Raw genomic sequence first — 24,502 nt, 5'->3', positions numbered from 1 at the left:
CGGCAGTTCACGCGCACGCGCCCCGCCTTGCACACGCAGGCACACGCCGCAGCGCACGCACAGCCCGCCGCCTTGCACGCCCACGCGGCGCAGTGCGCAGGCGCCTGCCCCATGTTGCCGCGCGCGCAGACACGCGGCACCCAACATGGCGGCGGCGCGGGATGCTCAGCCCCACCTCCGGGGTGCGGCGCGGCGCTGACCTTCCCAACATGGCTGCGCCCGCGGGTCGCGCCGGCGACGTGAGACGCGCGGGGGCGGGGCGGGGCGGCGCGGGGGGTTGTGGGAGCGGGCGGTGAGGCGGTGGCGGGCGCGGGGCGGGCGGCGCCGTGGGCACCATGGGCAACTGCCACACGGTGGGGCCCAACGAGGCGCTGGTGGTGTCAGGTACGGCCGGAGCCTCGGAGGGGCTGGGGGGGGGTCCCTGTCGTGGGGAGACCCTGAGGGAATTAAGGGGGTGGGGGTGTCTCTGTAATGGGGTCTGCTAGGAGGGGGCCCCGGTGGGAATCGGGGGGGGTCCTGGCTGTGAGGGGACTCTCAGGGGTTCGAGGGGTCCCTATCATGGGATCTGGTGTTGGGGGGGGTGTCCCTGTCCTGAGGGGCTTTAGGGCACTGAGGGGGGACCCTGTGCCTGGGGGGCGGCCATGGGTGGTGCTCTGGAGGGGTGTCCCTGTCATGGAGGGCTCTGGGGCACTGGGGAGGGTGTGTGCCTTGGGGGGACCCTGGGAGATGGTGGGGAATGGGAAGCCCTGCCTGGGGGGGGAGTGTGGGATCTGGGGTGTGTGTTTGGGGGTGCCTGCTGCAGGGTGCTGTGTGATTTGGGTGGGGGGATCCCCTGAAGGAGCACTGGGATGTTGTGGGGAGAGGCCCTTCCTTGAGGGGTCACTGGAGGGGGGTCCCTGTCATGAGGGGACCTTGCGGCGTTTGAGGGGTGTCACGCTGTGGGTGGGCACTGGGGTGCTGGGGGTGTCCCTGCCAAGCAGGCAGCTCCCTGCCGCGTGGGCCCCGGGGCTCCGGGGTGGGGTCCCTGCAGCGCAGAGAGTGGTGGGCGAGGTCGCGGTGCCAGCGGCACACCCCGGTGCTGCTGCTGATGCTTTCGGATGATGTCAGGCAGCGGCACCGGCAAGGCTGCCGGGCTCTGGGCCAACAGCCCTTAGCTTGGATTACCAAGAAGCCGTCCTGTTCCTGGGGGCAGGTGGGGGGCAGGTTGGCTTTCCTGGGGAGGGAGAGCTGGGTGTGAGCATCTTGCTGGGGCAGAGAGGGCAGCTCGGGGCAAGGCACCACGGGCCTGTCCCTGGGGTGCCTTTCTCATCCTTCGTATCCTACTGCTGCTTCGTTACTAGCACGTCACCTGGCCTCTCGGTGGTGCTGACACTGGGTGCAGTTGATGCCCACCAGATATGTAGTTTTCTCTTCAGGTGAGCTGGTTGCTTAGGTTAGGGTTAAATAAACCAGCAGTGAAATCCCCTGTGTCTGATTCAACCTGTAGCTGCTCCAATACTCTGCCAAAGCTCCAGACTGCACTTTGGCATAAACCAGGCTGCGTGCGGACAGGACTTAATTACCGTTAGGTGATGCAACGGCTTGCTGTAAGGGCTGGATACTCCGCTCTTGTGTGACAGGCTGGGGCCGAGTGCAAGGTAATAACCAGGTTAGATACAGATGTTGGTCACTTCGTGTGTCTTCAATCATGTTACATCCTTTCTGTCAACACTGGACTAGTTTTGTGGCAAGCGCTGTGATGCTCAGACCTAAACTCACCTGGGAGAAAATGCGTGTGAACGTCAAGGATGTGCTACGATCACAGCTCTGTCGTGCATGCGAAACTATGTTGTTACGTTTTTGGAGCCAAATCCTCCAGTGGGCTGTGGCACTTGCTTCTGGCTGGTCTGTTATCGGTTCATCTCTCTTGGATAACAGACCTGTTACGGGAATTACTGAGGAGATGCCAGAAGCAGGCTGCAGTTTTGGAAACAAATATGCCCGCTGTGGCGGCTGCTTCTAAGGAGTTACAAACCGCACCCACCAGCTGCCTGGAGCAGCAGTATTTCTTGCAGTTTTCCTGGTCTTCTGCACATCTCTGCAGTTCCCAGCTGGGATCTAGAGCTGATGCTGCACTTCCCTCTAAAGAGACCCCCATCAAAATCGGCGCCGCTTGGTGAAATGCCACGTCTGGTGGGAGGAATCGGGAAGCCGTGCTCCAGGTGTGCCAGGATGCCCTTCAGTCTCAAAAGCTTGGTTTCGCTTCTGTTCAGCTCTGAAGTTTACAAAACACAGCTTGCAGGATGAGCCAGCAGGAATTTGTGGCATCTGCTTGCAGTTCCAAGCGTTACGCTTTCCCACAGCCGGGACCAGCAAGCTGAGGACACTCCTCGATGTACAGCCGCGTTCTGGGAAGGGAGCGTAAATCATGCCGGGCTCTGCGAGTCAGAATTCGGTTCGGTGCTGCTACCAGATGTGGTTTTCCTCTGCTGCTGTCCAACATGGTCTGCAAACACTTGCTGTCTCCTGAGAGCACCGGCTGTGAGCTTCAGGGGCAGCCCAAGAGGTTGTGGGAGCTTTGCAGAACCCCGCAGCTCCTCTGCGTTTACGTGCAGAGTGAATGCTAGAGCATTAGTGGGAGGCATGTAACTACAAGCAGTTCCAGGAACTTGAGCCGTGTCTCTCCGGGGAAAAGCAGAGAGGACCTTGGGGGCCAGCATTTATTTGCATGATATTAGGTTGGATTTGGGGAGAGAGGGGGAAGGGAAGAATAAACCAACAGCAAATAATATTAAAAGCAGGCTTTTGGCTTGCGGTCTTGAATTGTCATACAATTGTTATTTGAAAGGCTTCACTTTGTGGGAAGGCACCTCCAAATCATGAAGCTGATTGGAAAGTCTTCTTTATTGTAAATTTAGCCCGTGCCTCTTGAAGGAGGTTTGGTCACATGCCTCCCCTGGCATGTGGGTTTTTTCTGAGGAGTGGTGTTCTTTCTTTTCACTTTCTTGTGAGACACTTGAGTTCTTCCACTGCTCAAGGAGCAGCCGGCCGTGCCTTGGGAATGTCTGTGTGTGCAGGAGCTTCGTAGCCTTATTTGGGAAGCTGCTTCCCGGGCACGGGTCAGCACTCCTGCTGGCACTCGCGTTCTTCCCATGTTGAGCAACACCGATCTCCTTCTAAGAAATTACACTCGGTTAGCCAATCCGTCTGTGAAATGTAGAGCCTGGGCTTTGTAAGAATGCTCCACAAAGCCCTATGGAGGCAATGGTGGTCTCTGCAGAATGTGGATCTAACTTTGCTGGAGGGTCATGGTACTGGGAGCCTCCCGGTGAGGTTTGGTACAAGCTCTGAGGAGGCTTTGGCAGGCGCCTGGCCCATCACTGAGTCCTCTCCAAGTGCAGCTGGAGCCAGTCGAGTTTTCAGGGAGATACACAACGTACCTGTTCATCCTGATATCTGAATGTTCCCACCAGCTAGATAGGTTGTCTCAGGTGTGTAATGCTGGTTTTGGGTTACGGTCTGGTTGAATGCAGCTTTCGTGGCTAAGGATCGATCTGCTAATTTTGAAATACAACACTATAATATTTCTGCAGAGTCTCATCATAAGGAGATGTAATTTATAATAGCCGCATTCATCTTACAGTTACCGTAAGTAAATAGTGTTGCCTGAATCTCTGCAATTGGGGCATTTTTCTTCTGGCTGTTGAGGGCAGCAGGGTGGCACCACGCAGCAGTGGTCCAGCAGCCAGAGGAGCTTCGAGGTGAGCACCTGGAGCTAGGTGACAGGGGAGGGTTGGCACAGCCCACCGTGTTTCTGGGTCAGAACAAACTGCTGTTTCATCAAAAGTCCAGGGTGTGAAAGGAAGAAAAAAAGTCAGGGGACTTGCAGCCCAGTTAACCTAGCTTTATTTCCTAGGAGAATACTGAAACAAATACATTGCTCGTAAACGCCTAGAAGAAAGCAACTTACACGTATTTGCTGAGTATGAGCCGTGCCCAGCTAATCTGACTTCCTTCTCAGGTGAGTTAGCACTCTAGGGGATGAGGAGAAGCAGCAGATATTGTACACCTTGCCTTTACTTAGACTTGTTACATTCTTAGGATTTCTCAGAAGTCAGCTTAAAAAATATGGTCCAGCCCAGTTTCTCAAACTTTACGTTAGTGCAGCACCCTTTGGGGCCCCTTGATCTCTGTCAAAGTAAAAGAAGAGCTAGCAGTTAATTCCAGTTTTCTGTAAACATTTCCTGCTGCACCCCAGCAGTCAGGGGTAGTTAACCCTTCCGGAGCTGCTCTAAGCTCTCACATCCTGTTACTGCATCCTTCTTTTTGCTGCAGGAGGAACTGGTCATGGTTTTGAGCTAGTGTGACTGTGTGGTTTTTATGGTACTTCCCTAAGTTTTGAAAGCCTGAAATAAAGGCTTCTTGAGGCTTTGCAGGCCCTTCCTGCAAGAGGCCTACAGTCCACAGTGCAAGGAGGAACTGGTTTCCCAGATACTATAAAATTAATATGAAACTGCTGGAAAACCATTGCCTGGGAACTTGACAGTGGCTCACTGTTCAGCTGAAAGGATTTATCGAGTAAGTGCCTTGTTTTGGCTTGGATAATGGAATCGAGAATGTGCTTATTGAATTTGCAGACAGTACTGAGCTGGGAATGGATTTGAGAGCTTTGAAGAGCCGGATTAGAATCAAAGCGAACTTGACAGATTGACCAAATGGTCTGAAAGAAATACGATGCGGTTCAATAAGGAGAAATGCAGAGCGCTACACTTAGGTGAGAACAGTCGATTGCATGAAAATGGAACGGGAGGAGATGGTCCGGGCCGTGTCCTGCAGAAAGACATGGTGAGCAGCAAGAGCTGTCTGAGACCTAACGCTCGTGGTGGGGCTGATGGCATCGGAGTCATCCCTCCGCTTCCAGCTACAGGCCTATGTGAGCTGGCTAGTTGTGATCCAGTTCTTCAGCCTCAAAAGCAATATGAGTTTGTGGGAAGGAGTAGGCAGCTTCAGCTGGGTCTCACGTGAGGTTTTGCCCTTGTCTGAATTCGTGCCTTTGGAGCTGGAGTTCAGAAACGTTCCCCAGGGTTGAGATCGAGGTATTCTACCCCTCGCACTGGGCAAGCCATGCAGAAAACTTCCAGTGGCACTGATTGTCGTCTGCCAGGTTTAACTGAGTGCTCCCGCAGGGTTAGGTTCTTCATTTTGGCTAGTCAAAAATCTTTCCCCGTGGTCGGTTTCATGCTGCTTGTGATGCTCGGTGGTTGCTGTTCAGAGTGCAGCGTCGCAGCTTGTCTCAAGTCTAGCATGAGATTGCCGGTGCTCAATACAGCTGTTCACCACTTGCACAAAAGGCAACTTATGCAGCTCCTCTGTGATGTTTCCTTCTCAGGAGGTAGTTCTTCAGCTTTTTGCAGGTGGCGGGGCTCAAGGTTTCCCTTGTCAGATGCTTGTTAAATTTCCAAGACTTGCAAATTACTCTTCAGAAAGCATGGCAGGAGAAAGAGGTGGACAGAATAGCCTCAGGGCTTTCCTTTTGGTTTCCAAGAGGAATTCCAGGGTAGTGTCTCTGTAGTTTTGTTGTGTAACTTCATTGTGGTTTGTCTTTGAGTTTTTGTTTACAAGATGAGTTAAACTAAACGTGTGTTTTTCAACTCGCTCTGTAGCATTTAAGCTCATAGCTTAAAACAAGTCATTTTGATATAATTACATCCAAAACAAGCTAGCCAGCATAATCTGCTTTCATCTGCTGTAGTGACCGTCAAAGGGTTTTATGGATTCAGCTCAGAACCCTGCATCTTCTTAAATTAATTTTTGTTAACCTTGTGCCATTTCTACATGTGGACAAAGCCTAATTTATATGCACAGCAGGGCCTAAGAACCAGACACTGACTTTAGTCTAGACCCTGCTTTATTACATGAGTTTCTTTATGTATGCCTTTGCCTTTTTCTCTCCTCTCCATTATGTCTTTTGTCAGTAACTGTTTTCAATTACCAAGTTTTTCCTTGTCTTTCTGCACTCGCTTGTTAGCACCCCATGACATTTCCCAGCACAGGGCCGTTTCTCTAACAAACCCGGCTTCTGTCCGACTGGACCGAGCTGTTTATTCCCAACTTTGGCGGTGGGTCCTCCCGGAGGAGGAGACTCCAGCACCAGATTGCCCTGAACCGAGGCGTAAAGATGGCAGCTCTCTCTGTGCAGGTGAAGGCAGTGGTGTCTGCTCCGTTCTTGTCTTCAGCCTGCGACAGTCTCTGAGAAGGAATACAGTTATCAAGTTATCGTAGCAGCCTGTTTACCATGGCCTGATTTCTGAACGCTCACCGCTTCCTGCCAGAATACAAGCTCATTGCCTTGAGTTACCTTGGGAGAGCAAACAACACAGAGCTTGTTCACAACCTCAAATTGTCCCAGCTTTGATGTTTTGAGCCCTGTGTCCCCGTAACTGTTGGGGCTCCTGTTCTTTCTTGCGTGCCGTCCATCAGGGCAACAGCTTCCTGCATCTGCTGAGAGCTCCATTTATCTACAAACTCCCAAGCGATTAATCTCATTTCATTAAAAAAAAAAAACAACAAAACAAAACAACAGACAACATGCTTTCTCCTGGCTCTGGGAATTCTTGCTTGAACATGGGACCCCTTTGTTTGGGAGGAGGCCAAGCTGGATGGCCACTTCCCGGCTATGAATCCTCCGTTTGTAGTGCGCCTGGCCGCCGTACACTGCCCCGGAAGGGGCACGGTGGATGTTTGTGGAAGTGATGGCCAAGCGACTGTGAGACCCGGGCTGTTAGAACAGTGGGTGTATTATAGCTGGAAAAGGCAATTTCTCTGCCAAATCTCATTGTGCAAGAGGGTTTATTCTTTAGCCTTGCAAAGATTTTGCTTTGTTGGTTCCTTTTTCACTTGCTTTCTGAGACTTGGGAAAGAGGCTGCAGGACTGCAATGGAAAATGAGTGTTCAGCTCATCTGACTTGCGTTACCAGGACGGAGCTCTGCTGCGCTCAGACGTCCAGCTTGCATGAAAGCAACCAGCTGGCATCCCGCTCCTGTTTAATGTGTTAGTTTTCCCTGTTTTTCTTATGGTTTGAACACTTATTGACATGTAATCTAGCGTAGTAAACTGTGCTGTGCAGCAATGTTGTGTAGCACTGGGAAGCGAACATGGGGCTCGCTTTGGGTGTGATACTAAATGAGGTATTTCCTTGCATTTCCTGCAGAAGAAAAGAAACATCTGTATGGAGAGGCACATTCTTGTAACAACGGTGGGTTTAGGGTGCAGAGTTTTCTCAGAACATTGTTATGAAATGATTACCAGAGGTTCAGTGAAGACCATACAGACGCTGTGAAATAAAATACCTTTCCGTGTGGAGCTGCTTTTCCTGACTGCCAGGAACACCTCCCTTCCTGTTCTTGGAAAACAAGGGCCTGGCTAAAAGGCTGAGCTAACTGGGCTGACGTCCTCCAAGAAATGTTAAACGGCGTTGTGGTTAATATGCTGCAGGATATTGTATCATCAGCTTCTGTAACTCCTTGCCTGGCTGAAATAGCCTTCCAGCTACAGAGGCCGTCTCAGAGGTGACGGGAGAATATTCCTCTAGGCTGTGGAGCACAGGAGACCTGAAAAAGTGTGTAAATCTGTCTCCCATTTGTGTTTACTTCCTACTGAAATCGGAGGCTGAAAAATTTTAGATGGGGCCCATCTGCTGGTTTATCAACCATTACATGGAAGCCAGTGAAGCAGGCGGTATCTTTAGCTGATAGCGGAAGATGGCCAGATGCTTGAGGATGGGGAGGACAGAGTCCCCTCCTGCGGTCCAGAGAGCCCTGCCAGCATGCTGGCCTGGATGTGTGCTGCCTTTGCTTCTTCATTTTGACCTATTGCAGCAAACTTAATAATCGTCATCTCTCTTGAAAGGGCTGTCTTCTGTGGCTGCCGTCTACTGGTTTCATAGTTCTCCCTTTCTCCTCCCACAATGCGAAGCTCCCACAGCGCTGCAGCCACGCTGTTTTCCCTGCCTGCCTGCTCTTCCTCTGCGCTGGCTCTATCTTGCCTGCGTAGATACGTCCCACGGGGCTGAAACTGTCTGTTGCTCTGTTGGTACAGCGCTTGCCTTGCTGAGGCTCTCGGGTGCTGCCGTAATAAGTGTGATTATGGATAACAGACTAGGGAGGGACTGCTGGCTTGATCTGCCTGAGAGACAGCAGCTCGCAGCCCTGGTCTGAGCCAGGGAGCTGCAGAGCTCCTCCCTTGCCAGGCAGGAAACCTAGGGCTGGTTGCTGGCAGGGTGCTCTTTTGAAAGGTAGCAGGCGTCTTATTCCTTGAATCAAAGATATGAAAATCCAGACAGCATCTTCCAGCTTCGCTGGGGTCAAATCTTAACTGTGTCAGAGGAGTTCTGGAGGCTGCCCCAACTCTGGGCACAGCCAGCTCTGTGATGGACCATCAAAGCAGCAGGCACTGTCGTAGTTGCACGAGCCAGAACTAGATGTTTTGGGCGAGCTCAAGGGTTCTTCCCTCCTCCAATGCTAACCTGCTAGCTTTTTGGTGGGTTTAAGGGTGGTTTTCAGTGTGGGGTGGGGGAAAGGAGGTGGATTTCTTACATGGCTTTCCATAACAGAGCTGGTGCATCACAATTAAAGATACCGAAGCATGTACTTAGAGCGATTCTGGTTGCTAAAAGTGCTTAAACTGCTTAACAGAACTAAAATAAAATCCTTGTTTGAAATACAGTCGCTTTCTGTGTGTTCTTGTTCCTCATACTGAATTATTACAGATACTATTTTCCAATTTTATAAGACAATTCTAAAAAAAGGTTGTCTTTGGAAAATTGCCGTGTGAAGCCCATGGAGGTGAGGAAGAGCATTGGGTTCCCCAGTGGCCAGCTGTGTTATGGCTCACCGAAGGGTGTTCCAGGGCTGCTGTGGATCTTGGAAAGAGTTTTCGGTGTTCATTATTTATCAGACACTGCAGGCATGCTTGGATTCTTCTGGGTCATGCTGCAGAGCTTGGCTTGGTAGCACTGGTTGCTGTAACGTGGCTGAGCTGAGGTGCTTCCCCTGCTCCGAGGGGCTGGGGGACCGATGACCCCCCAGGATGCCCTTTTCTCAGCACCCAGAGGCTGGGCGGGCTTGTTGTGAAGTTGTTCTGCTCGTGACTCAGCCTGGGTGCAGGTTTTTCCCTGGCTGAGAGCAATGCACGTGTGTGTAATCCCTACATCTCTGTGCTTTCTGCTGTGCTGCAGGTGGCTGTTGTGGCTCTGATGTAAAGCAGTATGTATACGGAGGCTGGGCCTGGGCTTGGTGGTGCATTACTGACACCCAAAGGTAAGGAGACCCCCGTTATTTGTGGTTTTGGAGTAGGAGTTAGGCAAAGCCATCCCAGTGGGGCTGTCAGCAGTATCTTTAGGAACACGGGGCTGGGCACTGCATGTGAAACCGTGGATGAGCATCAGCCCAGCCCGCTGCCTTTGGCTGTGACCAGCTCCTGGTCCTTCGAAGGAAGGCTGCCTCGAATACAGCACTGTAAGTAGCTGGAAGGAGCAATATATGCCCTGTGTAGTGCCTCGAAGAGTGGGGAATGTAGGATTACTCACAACCGCACAGCTTCTGGCCGTCCTCTGCTTTGAGTGGTGGGGGCTGAGGTTGTCCAGGGCCCTGCAGGAGGTAATCCTCTCATTTCGGGCTTACCTGACAGTAAACGATGATGTGCAAAATAAAATTGCAGGATGGGGGAGTTCTGTGCTGACTATTTGCATGGGGACAGCTGGGTATCACAGTGCAAAAGACAAAAAAGAAAAGAAATCCCATGCTTCCAGCTGAAGTACTTTTCAAATGGCCTCTCTGTCCACACCTCTCCTCAAACCCAAGGCAATCAGATCTTTTTTTAATTTTTTTTCCTTTTTGCTTGTTTTTTATTTCCATAAAACCCACCAAGCTGAGAGGGCCGTAGCCTGGCTGGTCAGTGTGTTTCTTCCTGTGCTGGTGCAGTGAGTGCTGAGGAAGGCAGGAGCCCTGCTCTCTGCCACTGCCTTTGCAGCGCTCTGCAGCTATGAGGCTCTCGCAGAGGTGCTGGGCAGCGGGGCCGCTGGGCTGGCTCATCCATGAGTTCACAAGCGGAGCTGAGTTCTGCCCAGTATGGCCCAAACCTTCACCCAGTAACAAACACATTTGTGGCATGCAGTGGGCCAGTGCTCCCCCCTGCTACTCAAGTCTCTTTTTCTAAAGATGTGCTGACTGCTGTCACCCTAGGAGCAGACTGTGTTCCTATATAAAACCACGGGACTTCCTTTCTCTCCCTTTCCTCAGTTGTGGATTTTGCTTGCTGCTTCTTACTGCGCTGGTTTCTGAACTAAAATGCTGTGATAGTGCTGCTGTCCTGCTAACGTAGCTCTTCGTCTTTAGGATCTGTGGGAATGTTACTCTCTCCTAACACCTCCCTCATGCTCACCAATGCAGGTTTCCTCCATCTGTGTAAAAAATAATAGGGAAAAAGGATAAAGACATGACTTTGGGGTTTTTGCACTGAGTGATGGCCAGAGGTTGTAGTTAACCCTTACTGCCTGATCTTGCCACCTCTTTTCCCTGTTCATGTGTTGCCACCAGCAGACAAAGTGAGCATGTTGCTGCCCTCGCTCTGTGGATGATACGCTACCGTAGCTGCTGCTCACCTGGGGGTCAGGCAGCTTGCCTTCTTCAAAGGGGTCCTGGCTGCTGCTGGCAACTGACTCACGACAGCTCTCAGGTCCTCTCCCAGGCAGCTGGTACTCGGGATTGGTACGAGAGCCTACTGTAGTGCTCCGGCTGCATGAAGAGGTCTCAGCCAACACCTGCTGCTTTAGCCCGGGCTCTCCAGCGATGCTCGTACGAGGTCGGAGGGGAAAGAAAGGCCTGGTTTGTGGGCTCAGTGCTTAAGAACTGTGTTTGATCCAGACAAGCTTCATTCCCAAATTTTTGTGAGGCATCTCGTTGGGAGAACTGTTGATTTGAACAAACGATTTCTGCTCCTCCTCTTGTGTGAGAAGCCCAGAGAACAGCACAGGACCTTGACCTGCCACGTGCAGGAGATAACAGATATATTCGGGAGGCTGACCTATAAGTTAAGCAAAAGCTGAGTCCAGGGCCAAGAACTGCTTGCCAGGAGTGAGCTGTCATATGACAGAGGTCTGTGCGTTATTTAGCAAACAGGACTCGACAAGAATGCCAGCACCCAAACAAATCTTTTACTTTAAAATCTATACCCCCGGTTCATGCCATGGGATATGGGGCTTAATTCTCCTTTTGAAAACAGAGCCTTTCCCAAATGCCATAAGCCATGCCACAGATGGAGCCTGCTGCATTAACGTGAAGAGTGAGGCAGATTTCCTCCTCTGAAATTAGGACATCTTTTCTGGAACTGCCAGTGCTGAGAGCAAGAGAGACAGCAGCAATTGTGTTGCTGTCAGCGGCATCCCGCCAGGTAGCACTAACCCGGGAACAAAAGGAACGGTTAGAGCTGGCAGGGTGCTGGGCTCTTATTCTGGTGCAACCTTGAGGACTGAAAAAAAAAAAAAGAAAAAAAAAATCCTGTCCCTGTTTAAGGGTCAGAAATAAAAGCAGTGAGAGAGGCAGCATGGTCTTACATGCCTCTGGGGGAACCAAATGGGAACCATTTCATCTTCTCAGAACAGCACTTGGAAGCACCTTCTATCACAAATGCCTTAGCCAGGGGTGGGTAGTCAGGTCCCTGGCATTTTCATTTTTCTGGTCCCTCTTAAATGTTAGCGTAGAAGCATCTAAATTATTACAAAAAGGAATTTTCTGTGTGTGAAGATTACTCCAATAGAGAATTCCAGCTGATTCCAGGGTGGCCGTCCATGGCTCAGCTTCATCTGGGGTGACTTACAGGATGCAGGGTGGAGATGAGCCCCCAGCCGGTTTATCCCCATTAAAAGAAGCAGCTAGATGCTGTAAACTCCCCGCCATGACCAGGGAAGCTGCTCTGGCCCAGCGTTAGGCAGTCCTGGGAGCAGGCAGTGGGAGAAAGGCAAACTGAACAGGGAAAAGCTAAAACCTGAAAGTCTCGTCTGTCCTTTGCAATGAGTGTCTTACTCTCTGATAACTGCTTTGTATATTTGCTGTCCTACCCTTATTCCTCGCTGCTCAGACTGTCTTTGGAGGTTATGACCATCCTCTGTCGCTGTGAGAATATTGAGACGTCGGAGGGGGTCCCACTGTACGTAACAGGGGTTGCACAGGTAATAATCCACCAGCTTCCTAACATCGTGTCTAACTGTTTATCCCTCTGTTTTGAGCAGCAGCAACAGCAGCAGCAGCAGCAGGATAACATAAAAACTAATGGTTTTCTAATGGGACAGTTGAAATCTCAATACCCTCCTCTCCTTCCCCTTCTCAGGCACTTGCCCTGGGGTGCACTCCACAGTTTATAGGTAATGCAGACAGATGCATTCTTGGCGAATTCCAAATTCAACATTGCTGTACTGGCTCCTTCTGATAACGCTGCAGACATTTGCTCCAGCTGTAACCCTTTCCTCAACAGCACTGGTTCCATTTTGTGCTTGGTGGAGAGCAGAAGGGCATCTGCTTTTGTGTGGAGCCACAAGCAGGCCAGATTGGGTTCTGTACAGGATTTGGGGCAGGTGGGAAGGCAGGTTCTGTGCCGTTTCAAAAGGAAACCTGTACACATGTGGGGAAATTGCAACTGTACCTGGCTCTGCAGTTTTGGATATGGGTTTCCACTCAGCCCTTCTTCCTCTGCATGGAGACAGTGCCCCTTTTGGATGTTGTCACGTTTGAAAGTACAGCATAGAGACCTCGGATGAATTGCAACATACAGGACTAGCATTTGTACTGTGAGCAGTTATGAACCAGTGTAACAGTAATTACCAAACATCCCTGTGACTTGCCAGCTAAGAAGCAGCACAGTATTGAAATGAAATTCCAAGTATAGATTAGGTCTTCAGAAGGCTAAAATCCTGCACTAGCTGATTAAAGCTGTGAATGCACGTGGCAGAAAAATGCCTGTCCGCGTCCTGGACAGTGGGTTCAGTTTTATCAGCTCCCGCTTTGCTTGCCAGTTTAATTAGGACAGTGGCCAAGGCAGGCATGAGCTTGCAGAGATAGGTTTCAGCACTTCCAGCCAATCCTGCGGCGACTGGGCATGCACGCAGCAGCCCAGTGCAGCCCCTTCATGGTTCAGATGTTTGACCTAACGTTCACTGACACAAGCTCTCTGCCCTGTGGCTCCCTGTCCTGACTCCCAACGCCTTCCCGGCTTGTTATGGCTGACACAAGAGCCAGGCTTTGCTTCCTGAAGCAGAACCTGCCACAGCCAAGCATGTCTCTTGTTTTACCAAATCATGACCTGCAGATTGCCAGGTCTGGCCAAAGTACCTCAAGCCCACCTTAGGTGACTGAGAAAGCTCTGGAGCTGCAGGATCTGTTCCTGGGTGCCTGATACTCTACAGGCATGGCCCTGAAGAGCTGGAAACTCACTTCTATCTGCCTTTGGGTCACGGGACACGGGAAAAATAGAGGGAGAGGTGAACCAGATCAAGGGGTAGGTCTGTGTTAATGCTAACCCAGCGAGGGCAAAGGCAGGGCTGCTTCTTGCAGCATCAGCGCCAGGTTTTGCCAAGCACCAGGGCTCCTGAGGGGGTGGCAGCGCGGGGCAGGCGGGAGCATCCCGGGTCCATGCTGTGCTTTTAAACCAGTGACACCAGCCAGTGAGAGCACACGCTGTCCCGGCGTTGGGCAGCGTGGCACAGTGAGCCTCTGACCAAGGGCCCTTTCGGGTCCCAAAGCTGCTAGCTTCTGGCCACCTTGCTAGCCCAGCAGAAGGGAAAGGGTCACGGTATCATTTCCAGTTTGGCTCCCAGCCTTTCTCTGCTGATAAATTGCCTTTAAGCGTTATCTGAAAATGTATTTCTTGGCCAAAGTGACTTGTCTGTCTCCAGTCACAGATGTAGTCCCTCAGCTGCATTCTGCGCCTGTCTTACATTACCTGTAATGAGCGTGGCAGGTAGCCCCGGGCAGGAGGTGCAAAGGGAAGAGCTGAGTGTGTTACCTGGAAACGTGCAAATATTTTACGTTTTTTGGCAGGATTTCCCTAGAGATAATGACGTTACAGCCCAGGTGTGAGGACGTAGAGACGGCGGAGGGGGTAGCTTTAACTGTCACAGGTGTGGCACAGGTACAGTAACTCCAAAACATCATTTCAGGAATGCATGTCTCTAACTTACGTCTGGTTTTCCCCCTTAAGAGGTTACTGTTGTCCAGGAGCAGAAGCCAACTGCTCTGAAACAAGTTCTTGTACAAACCCACGCTGTCCTTGTTGGTTCAAACACACTACAGCATGTCCCATGTTGTGAAGGGGGTTGTGACCTCTCCTCCCCTCCCCGAAATCATTCCTCTCTTTCTGGTGTCTCATTTGTCCATGTGGCAAATGAGGTGTGTGTGGGTGACTTGATCTGTTTGTGAAACGCTGATGTACCGCGGTGCCCTTGGAGCTGTGTGTGACCCTGCAGGACTGCGCCATTCACTCCTGAGACGGTATCGAGCATTATGGTCCTTTGGATTGTTATTATTAGCGCGTGGACCTTGTAATTCTTCATGGTGAGTTAAAGCTTAAAGAAAGAACTTAGTCCCTCCAGGCACTAAAATTTGTGTGTAAAATTTCTGGCTTGAATTGAATTTTGATTCTCTCAAGCCTTCTTCATAGGTGAAAACCAGCTCTTGCTGCTTGTGATAGTACACTTAAACACCTGCATTTCTTAGACTCCGAGGTCTCCTGCCCTGATACAGAGTTTGTTCTTGTGACCAGGTCCTGCCTTGGGGAGGATGCTGGGAGGAAAACGTTGTTAGCTTTCGACAGAATTTGATTCCCCGAATAGGCAGCTGGATGCTTTGGTCGAAAATTGCTCCTGACAGCTCATTCTGGGTGTATAAAACCAAGATAGTGGTTCTCAGTGCACACAAGGCTGTGGTCACCGTGTGTCCAAGGCACGTCCAGGTCTGTTGTTGCAGGAGAGGTGACTGCCACATTCCCTGCAGTGAGCGGTGGAGCTGAGGGGAGCTGCTGAGTGACACAGTGGTGTGACCAAAATCCAACGTGCATCAAAAGGCTCCCCCCAGGGAAGAGCACTGTGGCTGCTGCAGCCCTTTTAAGACCAAGCGCTTGACAGATTTCACCCAGTGCTTTCCAGAGCAGCAGATTCCTCCCTGGGTTCACCGGTTTGCTCTGAACTGACGTTGCAGAGGAGCTGCATGCTGTGTCTGCACGTAAGTGAGGATATAAATTCAGCCAGGAGCGGTTTCTGGATTGTCACACATGGCAGAAGGGCCGGGCATGACTGTGACTCAACAGCAGATAATCCATCGCCCTGCTACTGTTGGGGAACGTGGCTACGTGCAAGAGCACCAGCACGGGAGCCAGCGTCTTGGGCTCGTCCTGGCTCTAATGATGCGAACCAGCATCCTTGTTTTCAATTTTTCAGTTCTTTATATCCATTTAGCTGCTAATGTGTCACATAACCACAGCAGTCTTTGCATGGCTGGCAAAATGCGTGCACCCATGTCTTCCCTCACGCCCATTTCATAAATCTGTAGGCTTTTCCTTCTGTATTTGGCAAAGGTATTTGTGTGAAGCCAGCATTCCTTTTTGACCTAGTTTTGGGACATCCTTCCGTTGCCTGCAGAATGGTCTAGGCTGGGCAGCGCGTGCTAGCGGAAGGCTGGATCACCAAGTGCCTTGATTTAAAAATGTAGCTCCCAATTAATCTCATTCATGTTATTCTCTCTTCTCACTGTTCGTTTTTTTCACTTTCAATTAATTTTAAAGGTTTAGGCTTGTGAGATGCAAGGAATTGCCATGCAGAAAGCAGGCTTGAGGCAGCTGTGGACGTGCGTGGCAGAGGTTACCTTAATTTTGCAGAAGTACTTTTGAGGCAATCATTTTTCTTCTAAGGGGTTGTGCAAAAAAGGAAAAAAGCAAACAAATTATTACTAGAGAAACACCATTTAAAATGTTTGCTGTAGTAATAGAAGTGCTTAATGTGCATAAGGATGCTGTTCTTTTTTTGAAGAGGGATGCAATGAGTACTCACCGGTAGCCTCCTTCCTGTGTTGGCTGGGTGCTTGGGGTGCACTGGGATGCTGCTGCCTTAGGCCACGCTGGGCTTCGTATCCTTCCGTACCATTTTTCTGAGCCTCAAGCTAATTGGATTGTCTCTGCTCACCCCTCGCTGTGATTGCGGCTGGCTGGAGCTGGGTGCGGCGGTATCGATCCTCCAGATGGGATTGTTTTGTGGAGGCGCTCTGATTTCCTGCCAGCTAAACTCTCTCTCTGATGTAAATGACATTTGAAGAAGCACCAAGTGTCGCAGTGCCCTGTCTGAAATACTGGAAACAAGCTGAGGGCAAATTGCTCAACTATGTTTGGTTTTGTGCAACCTTTGCTTTGTAGGTTGGCATCTGTATTCAGTGGATAGCCAGGCTCGTTCGGGCTGTCCAGGGTTTACTGGCGCAGGCGGGCTGCTGGCTGGCTTTATTCACAGATGCTGAATCGTTCCTTGCTCCTGTTAAGTATTGCAGGGACTCTCTTAACAAACATCCCGCTCCGTGCTCTGACTATCCTCTCTATAGCTCCCGAAGGGTGGGGATTGTTTAAAGAGGTGGAATTGCTGGCAGATGCACACCATAAATGCTGCTGCTGAGTCTAACTGGTTTTGGTATTTGCAAAAAACTCCTGTCTGAGAAGCAGGTGAAGTTGGCTGCGAGACGAGCCTTGTGCAGGGCCCACGATCCGGGGTGCAGCTCCGTAAGCAGCTCTCCCAACTCCCCCTTGTGTAGAAAGCGCACACTGCTGGCTGGCCCGGGGTGCAGGGACAAGAAACCGCTGTGGCCTGGCCCCGTAAGGAGCCCGGAGGTCTTGGGGAGAAAGCAGAAGAGGGTTGCCACGCTTGCCCGAGATTCAGTTTGGCATTTTGACTGGGAGACCCAGCCTCAGAAGCCAAGGTAGGAAATAGGCCCAGCCCAGGTCGGTGTTTCTTCACGTTACTAGGGGTAGGGTTGTGGCAGCTGAGTCTTGGTCAGCTCGCCGCGTCTGACATGGTCCACCTCTGGTCCCCTTAGAAGGTGGTGGCCAGTCCCAGTTGTCCTGCTCTCTGGCAGTGCCAGGGCCGGGTGCTGCTGTTCGGCTCCGGAGGTCAGGCCGTGGGATCGTTTCAGGCTCACGGGCTATCAGGCCAGGCTTTCTCAAGAAATAGTTGTGTTGCTTTTGCCAGCAGTTAGACCCTGAAAAGCGGTTTTGTAGGTGTCAGGATGAGGTCTATAGGCTGTGAACCCATCAAGAGCATGCGTTGGGACCCTCGGAGGGCCCATGTGCAGCGCCTGAAGCTTCGGAGGTCTCTGAGCCAGGACCATGCTGGCATCGGAGGTAGCAGCAGGTCCAGCCAGGGACCTTGGGGCAGGATGCTGGGTACCACCAGCATCTCATGGGACAGGAGGCACTGCCCAGCCCAGATGTCTCCATGAGAGGGTGCTGTGGGACCCGCTCAGCGCCCAGAGATCCCAGCAGAGCTGTGTGGCTGGTATGGCCCTGCTTCCTTCTCTGGTGCTGCCAGACACAGAGACGTCCCTGTGTCCAGGCTTTGCCTGAGCCCTCACACTGGACCTGGCCACCAGGAGCTGTCACCTTGGTGGGCTGTAGCTCCTTGTAGCTGGGTCCTATAGAGCTCCATGAGCACACATCTCCACTGCCTAACATACCCCATAGGGATTTTTAACCCACTTTACCATTAAAAAGCAGCCCTGTGACCAGCAGGACCATCTTAAGACCCTGGCTTGTCTGGACCTGGGAATGCTTTTACATCTGGCCCTGACTGTGGGAGGTAAAGGCAGCGCTGGGGTGGCTGTGTCCCACTGCTGGGGATCGTTACCAGACTGACCGTGCGGAGCGGGGCAACTGGGTCCTGGCAGCGGCACATTGGGGTCACCGCAAAGGGTGGCTGGGAGCTTCCAGCCACGAGCAGGACAAACCAGTGTGCTACGGCCATCTTGTTTCGTCTCTCCTTGCAGGGAACGCCGAATGGAGCCCCTGTTCCCAAGCTGCTCCTTGGGCATGTCAGACTCTTCCTTGTTCTCTGCCTTTCCTGTGTCAGAAAAAATTAATTCTAGTGAAGGAGGAGGAAGAGAAAGGTAACAAAATGGCTTTTGGCCAGGGGTAGTAATAGAAGGCCCTCTCCTCCTAGGTCTGGTTTTGGTGCAGTGGCTGAACTGGTAGTTCAGGGCTCTTTGGTAGCGTTTTCATCAGGTGGGACTGGCAGGGCCAGGCTCTGTCCCCACATCACTCAGTGGCCGCTGCTGCGGGATAGATGGCTGCAGGGAGCACCTCTCCACGCTGAGCTGCGGTCGGGGTTTGGAGAGGCGTCTGCCCCGGACGCTGGCGCCGCTGCGTGTGCCTGCAGCAGGGCTTTCCCCAGCAGCAGTGAGCAGGGGCTCGCTGGCTGGTCCGGTGGCCTGGCTCAGCATGGTGACAGTTCAGCATGGTCCCTTGGAGCATCGGTAGCACGGGGGCCTGGCAGCCTGGTGGTGGTACTGCTGCTTCTGCTGCTGCTGCTGCTGTTGGGTGCCTGTCCCTCTTCGGATGGGCGCCTTCAGTCCCTTTGGTTTTATCTCCTGTCTCTAGGTGAAGATAATGACCGAGAAGGAGCTCCTGGCTGTGGCCTGTGAGCAGTTCTTGGGGAAGAACGTGCAGGATGTGAAGAACGTGGTCCTTCAGACGCTGGAGGGGCATCTGCGCTCCATCCTAGGTGCGGAGGGAGGGGCTCATGCTCTTGAAGGCATCTTGAGTAGCTTTCTCCCTTCTCTGCTGGCTGGTCCCAGCAGTATTGCTGCCACTGCAGCAGCTACAACGGGTGCTTCCTCTGCTGACTGCAAAGGTGGCATCTTAGGTTGTTCCTCCCCTACAGCAGCTCCTGCTGTGTGGCTGGGTGTTGTGATAAACGAGTTTTCAGTGCCTGCAGTAAGAGATGTCTGAGTCCCCATGGGTAACAGGTAGCACGTGTGCATGGTGGTTGCGCTGGTGAGACAGATGTTGGTGCACACTGCAGGGCCTGGGCAGAGGATTACGCCCTTGTGCCCAGACCTGAAGAGATTAGGGGCAATGAGGATGTTGCTGAGCTTCGACCCACGCCGTTGTGTGCTACCTGTTCCAGATAAAGTGCTTCACCTTCCTTCCCTCTGCAGGTACCCTGACAGTGGAACAGATCTACCAGGACAGGGATCAGTTTGCCAAGCTGGTGCGGGAGGTGGCAGCTCCCGACGTGGGTCGCATGGGTATCGAGATCCTGAGCTTCACCATCAAGGTACGCCCAGACGTAGGTTGCTGTGCTGTGGGGCACCCGGCAGTGCTGTAGGAGCAGCAAAACAGAGCCTGGCCCTGGCTTCTCTGCTGCAGCTGGCTGAAAGGCTCGGGCTGACAGCCTGCCCCAGCCCTCCGGGAGTTTCCATGACAGCCGCCGCAGCATGTCCTGTGTCCAGGCAGCTGGGCAAAGAGCACCCGCTTAGCTGCCTCTGTAAACACAGCTCGTGGAGAGAGCTCGCTGATAACCGAGCCTCCGGGGAGTCGGAGGGAAGATGTCAGGAGAGCCCGCCTCTCCCTGTAACGCCTGTTTCAGTTTGGCAGCAGGCTGACATGGCTCGTTCTGACCCTGGCCTAACCGCACAAGTGGTTGCTCTGAGCTTGAACGGGAAGGGAACAAGATGGAGTTGCTCGTTTGAAGTGGTTGTGACTTATCTTCCCCTCTCCAGGATGTCTATGATAAAGTGGATTACCTGAGCTCCCTGGGAAAGACTCAGACTGCGGCTGTCCGAAGGGATGCGGACATCGGTGTGGCAGAAGCCGAGCGAGATGCTGGCATTCGGGTGAGTCCAGAGACGTGCTGGGCTTCCCCAGAGCAGCCTGGTTTGCTCCAGCTGCACACCCTGGAGCTCGGCTCTCTGTTTCCTCTCTGCAGGAGGCAGAGTGCAAGAAAGAAATGCTGGATGTCAAGTTCATGGCAGATACCAAAATAGCAGATTCCAGACGGGCTTTTGAATTGCAGAAAGCTGCCTTCAGTGAGGAGGTCAACATTAAGGTGAGAGGTATCCGACAGCCCACCGCTGTTCGCTGGCTGGTTCGTGATGGTATCGGTAGCTCTGGGCCTTGCCAGCTTCCTCCTCCTGCATGCGTTAGGAGAGCTGGAGGTGGAGAACCCAGGTTTCTATGTCACAGTGTGAGCTCCTTGCAGCAGATTCCTCTCCTGTTTGCAACAGTTAGGTGGGACTAGGAGGAGAGGAAGGGTGGGGAGGGTCATCCAAGCTGAACCTGGAGCTGGTTGGGCTCAAGTGCTGTGGGAAGAGAGTACAGGGAAGGACAGCAAGTGCAGCTCTAAGGATTGGGATGTCACCCCCGGGTAGAGGTTTGGGAGCAGGAGCCACGCCTGGTTTCAGGGCCTGCCAAGGGTCTTTGTGTCTGCGCACAGGAGATCGTGGCCAAGACACCTCTTCTCATCTCTCCTGTGTGCAGACTGCGGAGGCCCAGCTGGCCTACGAGCTCCAGAGCGCCCGGGAGCAGCAGAAGATCCGCCAGGAGGAAATTGAAATCGAGGTGGTGCAGCGCAAGAAGCAGATCGATGTCGAAGAGAAAGAGATCATCCGGATGGAGAAGGAGCTGATAGCCACTGTGAAGCGGCCGGCCGAGGCCGAAGCCTACCGCATCCAGCAGATTGCCGAGGGCGAGAAGTGAGTGAGCCCGTGACCTGGTCCAGCCCTGAGCCTGGCTGCGCGCTGGGCTGGGGTGAGGTGGGAGCAAAGTGGAGTGGGTGCTGTGCTGACACCCAGCTCGTGGGCTCTCTGCAGGGCAGGCACGTGGCTGATGGAGGGAGGGAAGCGGTGCTGGGTACGCTGTGGGGATCTGGGCTGCTGAAGGGCTGGGTTTCCCTTTCCAGGGTGAAGCAAGTCCTCATTGCTCAGGCAGAGGCAGATAAGATCCGCAAGATTGGAGAAGCAGAGGCTTTTGTGATTGAGGCCATCGGGATGGCGGAGGCCGAGAGGATGAAGCTGAAAGCTGAAGCGCTCCAGCAGTATGGAGAAGCTGCCCAGCTGGCTCTAGTGCTGGATGCGCTGCCTGAGGTGAGGAGGGAGCAGCTTTCCCCTGCTCCGGGCAAGTGGTGGGGAGTTCCCAGGCTGGGCCAGGTCTTCTGGGGGCACAGCGAGGCCCCACGTGGTATGTAGGGACCTTGCCCAGCAGGCTGGTGAGCAGCTCCGTGACTCTGCTCATCCCACCCTCCTTCTCTGCTTCCCCAGATCGCTGCCAAAGTGGCTGCTCCCCTCTCCAAAGTGGATGAGATCGTTATTCTCAGCGGAGAGAGCAGCAACACAACATCCGAGGTGAACCGTCTGCTGGCTGAGATCCCCGCCTCCGTGCGCGCCATCACTGGCGTGGATCTCACAAAGGTGAGCTGGGCACCGGCAGCTGCCAATTCCTGCGGCTCTTAGGACACAGGGACTTGCCCGAAAACTTTCAGACTCCTAGGGAGCCTCTCCTTCCCCAGCCCTGCCCAGCCACAGAGTGCAGGCAGCTCCCTGCCTCCCTCTCCTCCAGCCCTAACAGCTTCTCTCTTCCACTCCTACAGATTCCCCTGATCCAGAAAGCCACCGGGGCCCAGGCATGAGGCTGGCCAACCCAAAGCTAGTGAAGATCACTCCCTGTTATGCACTCAGACATCAACTGCCTTCAACACGTGGGAATTCCTTTTATATCAAAGACAATTGGAGTTTCATTTTTAAGCTCTGGTGCCTTATTTTGTAGGGCCAGAAAGATGCATGTCCAATCAGCTGCTCTTTTTATTACAAAGGGTGGGAGGGGATTTATTTTGTAATTAACTGTATATTGTGTCAGGCCGGGGTTTGGATCCGATCCCCAGTTATGACTGGCAGTTTGTGTGGTGTTGCAATCCCGGTGCCTTGCTGTTCTCTGTCCTCGGGTGGTCGCCCAGAGCTCGGAGCAGAGGCTCGGTGGGACGCGGAGCATGGAGCGTGGAGCTGTAGGAAGAGAACAGCCAGGACCCACCTCCCCTGGGCTCCCTACCCTCCCGCCCCGACCCTCCTGGGCACTGCCCGACCCCTGCCTCTGCCCACAAGCTGTTTTTGTGGCTGGCTTTCCCCCTCTTGAGTGTCTCGCCCACGGGGCCCCCGCAGTGCTAGCAGTCCTGCCCAGGCTGGGCTTCCCGGCGGTGGCAGTCACCCCCCCTGCGAGGGTGACAGTCGGGCACTGCCAGTGGGTGCTGCCTGCTCCCATGCTGCCTTCCCTCAGAGAAGTTTCCTCCTGGGATCTGGAGGGGGGAGAGCTTGCGGGGGCTGATGGAGCCTTAGTGGAGGGAGCCCCAAGCCAGGTCGCGCTGGCGAGGTCCCACCACCAGGAATGCCAAAAAGTAGCGCTGTGCCAAAGCCACCCTGTCCTCCGAGAGGGAGGTGAAACCACCGAGGCTGCTGTCCCCGCGTGCCATGGTACATCTCGACACCCACAACTACTGAAGCTGGGGGTCAGGGGGAGGCAGGGGACCGGGCAGGGCGCTGCGGTGGGGACCGGCTCCGCCAGCACCATGGCCTGTACAGCTGGCCGGGGACCGGCGCTCCTGGGGCTGGTGCCGGGGCCCCGAGTGCTGGCCGGGGGATGCCCCGGCAGGCGGTGCAGAAGCCCCTACCTCGCTCGGTCCCCCTGCCTCTTATGGCCAGTGGCTTTGCTGCCCTGAGTGACAGTGTGAAAGGGGTTGTCCCCTGTGTGCGTCCCATACTCCCTGCAGTGCCACCGGGGCCCTGCGCTGGCCCGTGCCCCTTCCCTGCCTGTCTCGATGCCTGCGCTCAGTGTGGCTGGAGCAGCCAAACCCATGTGTGAAGTCAGCCTGGCGCTGCTGTGGGGTGCTGGCCTGTGCAGGCACCGCGGGGTGCTGGGGATCCCTCCGCCGGCTCCTTCACCCACAGCTTGATGCCACCCTTGCCATAGGGTGGGTGCAGGGACCCGGGTCCCCCTCCGCCCTCCTGGCAGTGCCCCCAGTACTGGCCAGTCCCTTTGCCAGGAGTGACCTGCTGCGGGGTGGATGGGTGCTGTGGAGCTGACGGCACCCTGTCCCCCTCCCTGCTGCCGGGGTGGGGAGGACCGGCGTTATCGGCCCCCGGCTTGTGCTCGTGCCACGGGGCCGCCGGCGCAGATCTGGCGCTTGCTGGCGGGCGTGCCGGGCGAGGCGCCCTATCTGCATGTGCGTGTGCATGCCTGCGTCCCTGCGACCGTCACTACTGTACGATAATAAAGCCTTGCCACCACGTGCCTTGGCTCTCGTCTTGTGCCTCCTGCGCCCATCTCCCCTGCTGCGGCACCCCCGGGGCAGTGCCAGAGCCGGTACTTGACCGGCCGTGGCATGGGGTGGCCAGGGACTGCTGGCCCCGGCGCGGGCACGTGTTCCCACTGGGATTAGGGGATCAGGGGGTGCATGGAAGTGAGGTCCCGGCTCACACTGCTCCTGCAAAGCTCCTGGGAGCTTGTGGCCTCCCTGTGGTCACCGTTTCCCTGTGGGCTCCTTCCCCCATCCCCAGGGCTGCTCCCGGCCAGCCCTCGGTGGGCGCTGAGCCTTGTCCTGCTCCCACACGGGTGAGTATGGAGCCGGGAGCCACCCCGGGTGGCTGGTGAGCTCCAGCTGCATCGCCCTCATTAACCTGGAGAGCTGATCACTGGGGGGGCACCCAACGAGTGGCACCCCAGGGTTCAGAGCAGGGCTGGCGTGGGCCGAAGGCTCTGTCTGTCCCAGCAGCCAGGCTGGTGGCAGCAGCTCATGCTACCGCCATCTCCCCCTGCTCTGCTGCCGTGCCCTTGCCCTGCCACCGGAGCCCCGTCCCAGCCCCGCGCACCCTTCCCTGCACGGGGGGGACAGCAGGGTGGCTCTGGGGGTACCTGTCCTTCTCGGGGTCAGCCTGCGAGCGGGAGCAGTGACAGCCAGCAACGGGGCTCACATGGCGGGGCTTTGCTGCGCTGCCCTCCCCGGGGCAAAGGCAGTTCCCTCGTGCCCTCAAGACCCTCCGTGTCCCCCCACCCCGGGCTGGGCAGGGGCACGGGCAGGACAAAGAGCCCTGTCCCACGCACCCTGCAGCAGGGTGGCCCTGCAGATACGCCGGGTGGGGACGGCTCGGCAGCCCCCAGCAGCTCCTTATCTGCAGCCAGACACGCTGCCCCGGAGCAGCATGGCTGACAGGAGGGCTGTAGCACCCAAGGGTCTGCTGCAGCACCCAAGGGTCCCCACACCAGCTCCATGGTGCTGGCCTGGGGGACACTCGGGCCCCATCTGCCCCATGGGGTGCAGGGCCACAGGGCAGGGCTGCCCTCAGGTGCCGTGGGTGCTGAGCAGGCAGCGGGGCTGGCAGGCACCAGCTGGGATGGGGATAATCCCATGGGCTTCACCCCGGGGCTGGCAGGACTTGGGCGACTTTTGGGGACACTTTG

At 54.3% G+C, this 24,502-nt stretch overlaps 1 protein-coding gene across 5 annotated transcripts; it reads left to right on the top strand.

Moving 5' to 3' along the window:
* Window positions 1-335: 335 nt before the first annotated feature.
* On the top strand, window positions 336-21,845 carry FLOT2 (flotillin 2). Of its 5 annotated transcripts, none has more exons than XM_050908907.1 (11): window positions 336-384; window positions 9,216-9,297; window positions 14,071-14,161; window positions 18,656-18,779; window positions 19,216-19,334; window positions 19,780-19,893; window positions 19,986-20,105; window positions 20,537-20,751; window positions 20,958-21,141; window positions 21,316-21,465; window positions 21,645-21,845. In XM_050908907.1, the coding sequence occupies exons 1-11, from the start codon at window positions 336-338 to the stop codon at window positions 21,681-21,683; spliced, it is 1,287 nt and encodes a 428-aa protein (XP_050764864.1). In that variant the 3' UTR covers window positions 21,684-21,845. The 5 variants fall into 5 exon arrangements, with proteins under 5 accessions (XP_050764864.1, XP_050764865.1, XP_050764870.1 ...); XM_050908908.1 differs by lacking the exon at window positions 14,071-14,161 and adding an exon at window positions 12,116-12,206; XM_050908913.1 differs by lacking the exon at window positions 336-384 and adding an exon at window positions 3,984-4,000.
* Window positions 21,846-24,502: the final 2,657 nt, after the last annotated feature.

This window comes from Gymnogyps californianus, chromosome 20 (genome assembly GCF_018139145.2).
Source record: "Gymnogyps californianus isolate 813 chromosome 20, ASM1813914v2, whole genome shotgun sequence".
In the NCBI taxonomy this organism is placed as follows: domain Eukaryota; kingdom Metazoa; phylum Chordata; class Aves; order Accipitriformes; family Cathartidae; genus Gymnogyps; species Gymnogyps californianus.
This window is presented reverse-complemented; position numbering and strand designations above follow the sequence as displayed.

What these genes read in the sequence shown, in the direction of transcription:
- FLOT2 (XM_050908907.1), top strand. Translation starts at nt 336, where the DNA reads ATGGGCAACTGCCACACGGTGGGGCCCAACGAGGCGCTGGTGGTGTCA. An exon ending in AGCGAGATGCTGGCATTCGG is followed by an intron (nt 19,894 to 19,985) that starts GTGAGTCCAGAG and finishes TCCTCTCTGCAG; the next exon opens with GAGGCAGAGTGCAAGAAAGA. An exon ending in CAGATTGCCGAGGGCGAGAA is followed by an intron (nt 20,752 to 20,957) that starts GTGAGTGAGCCC and finishes TTCCCTTTCCAG; the next exon opens with GGTGAAGCAAGTCCTCATTG.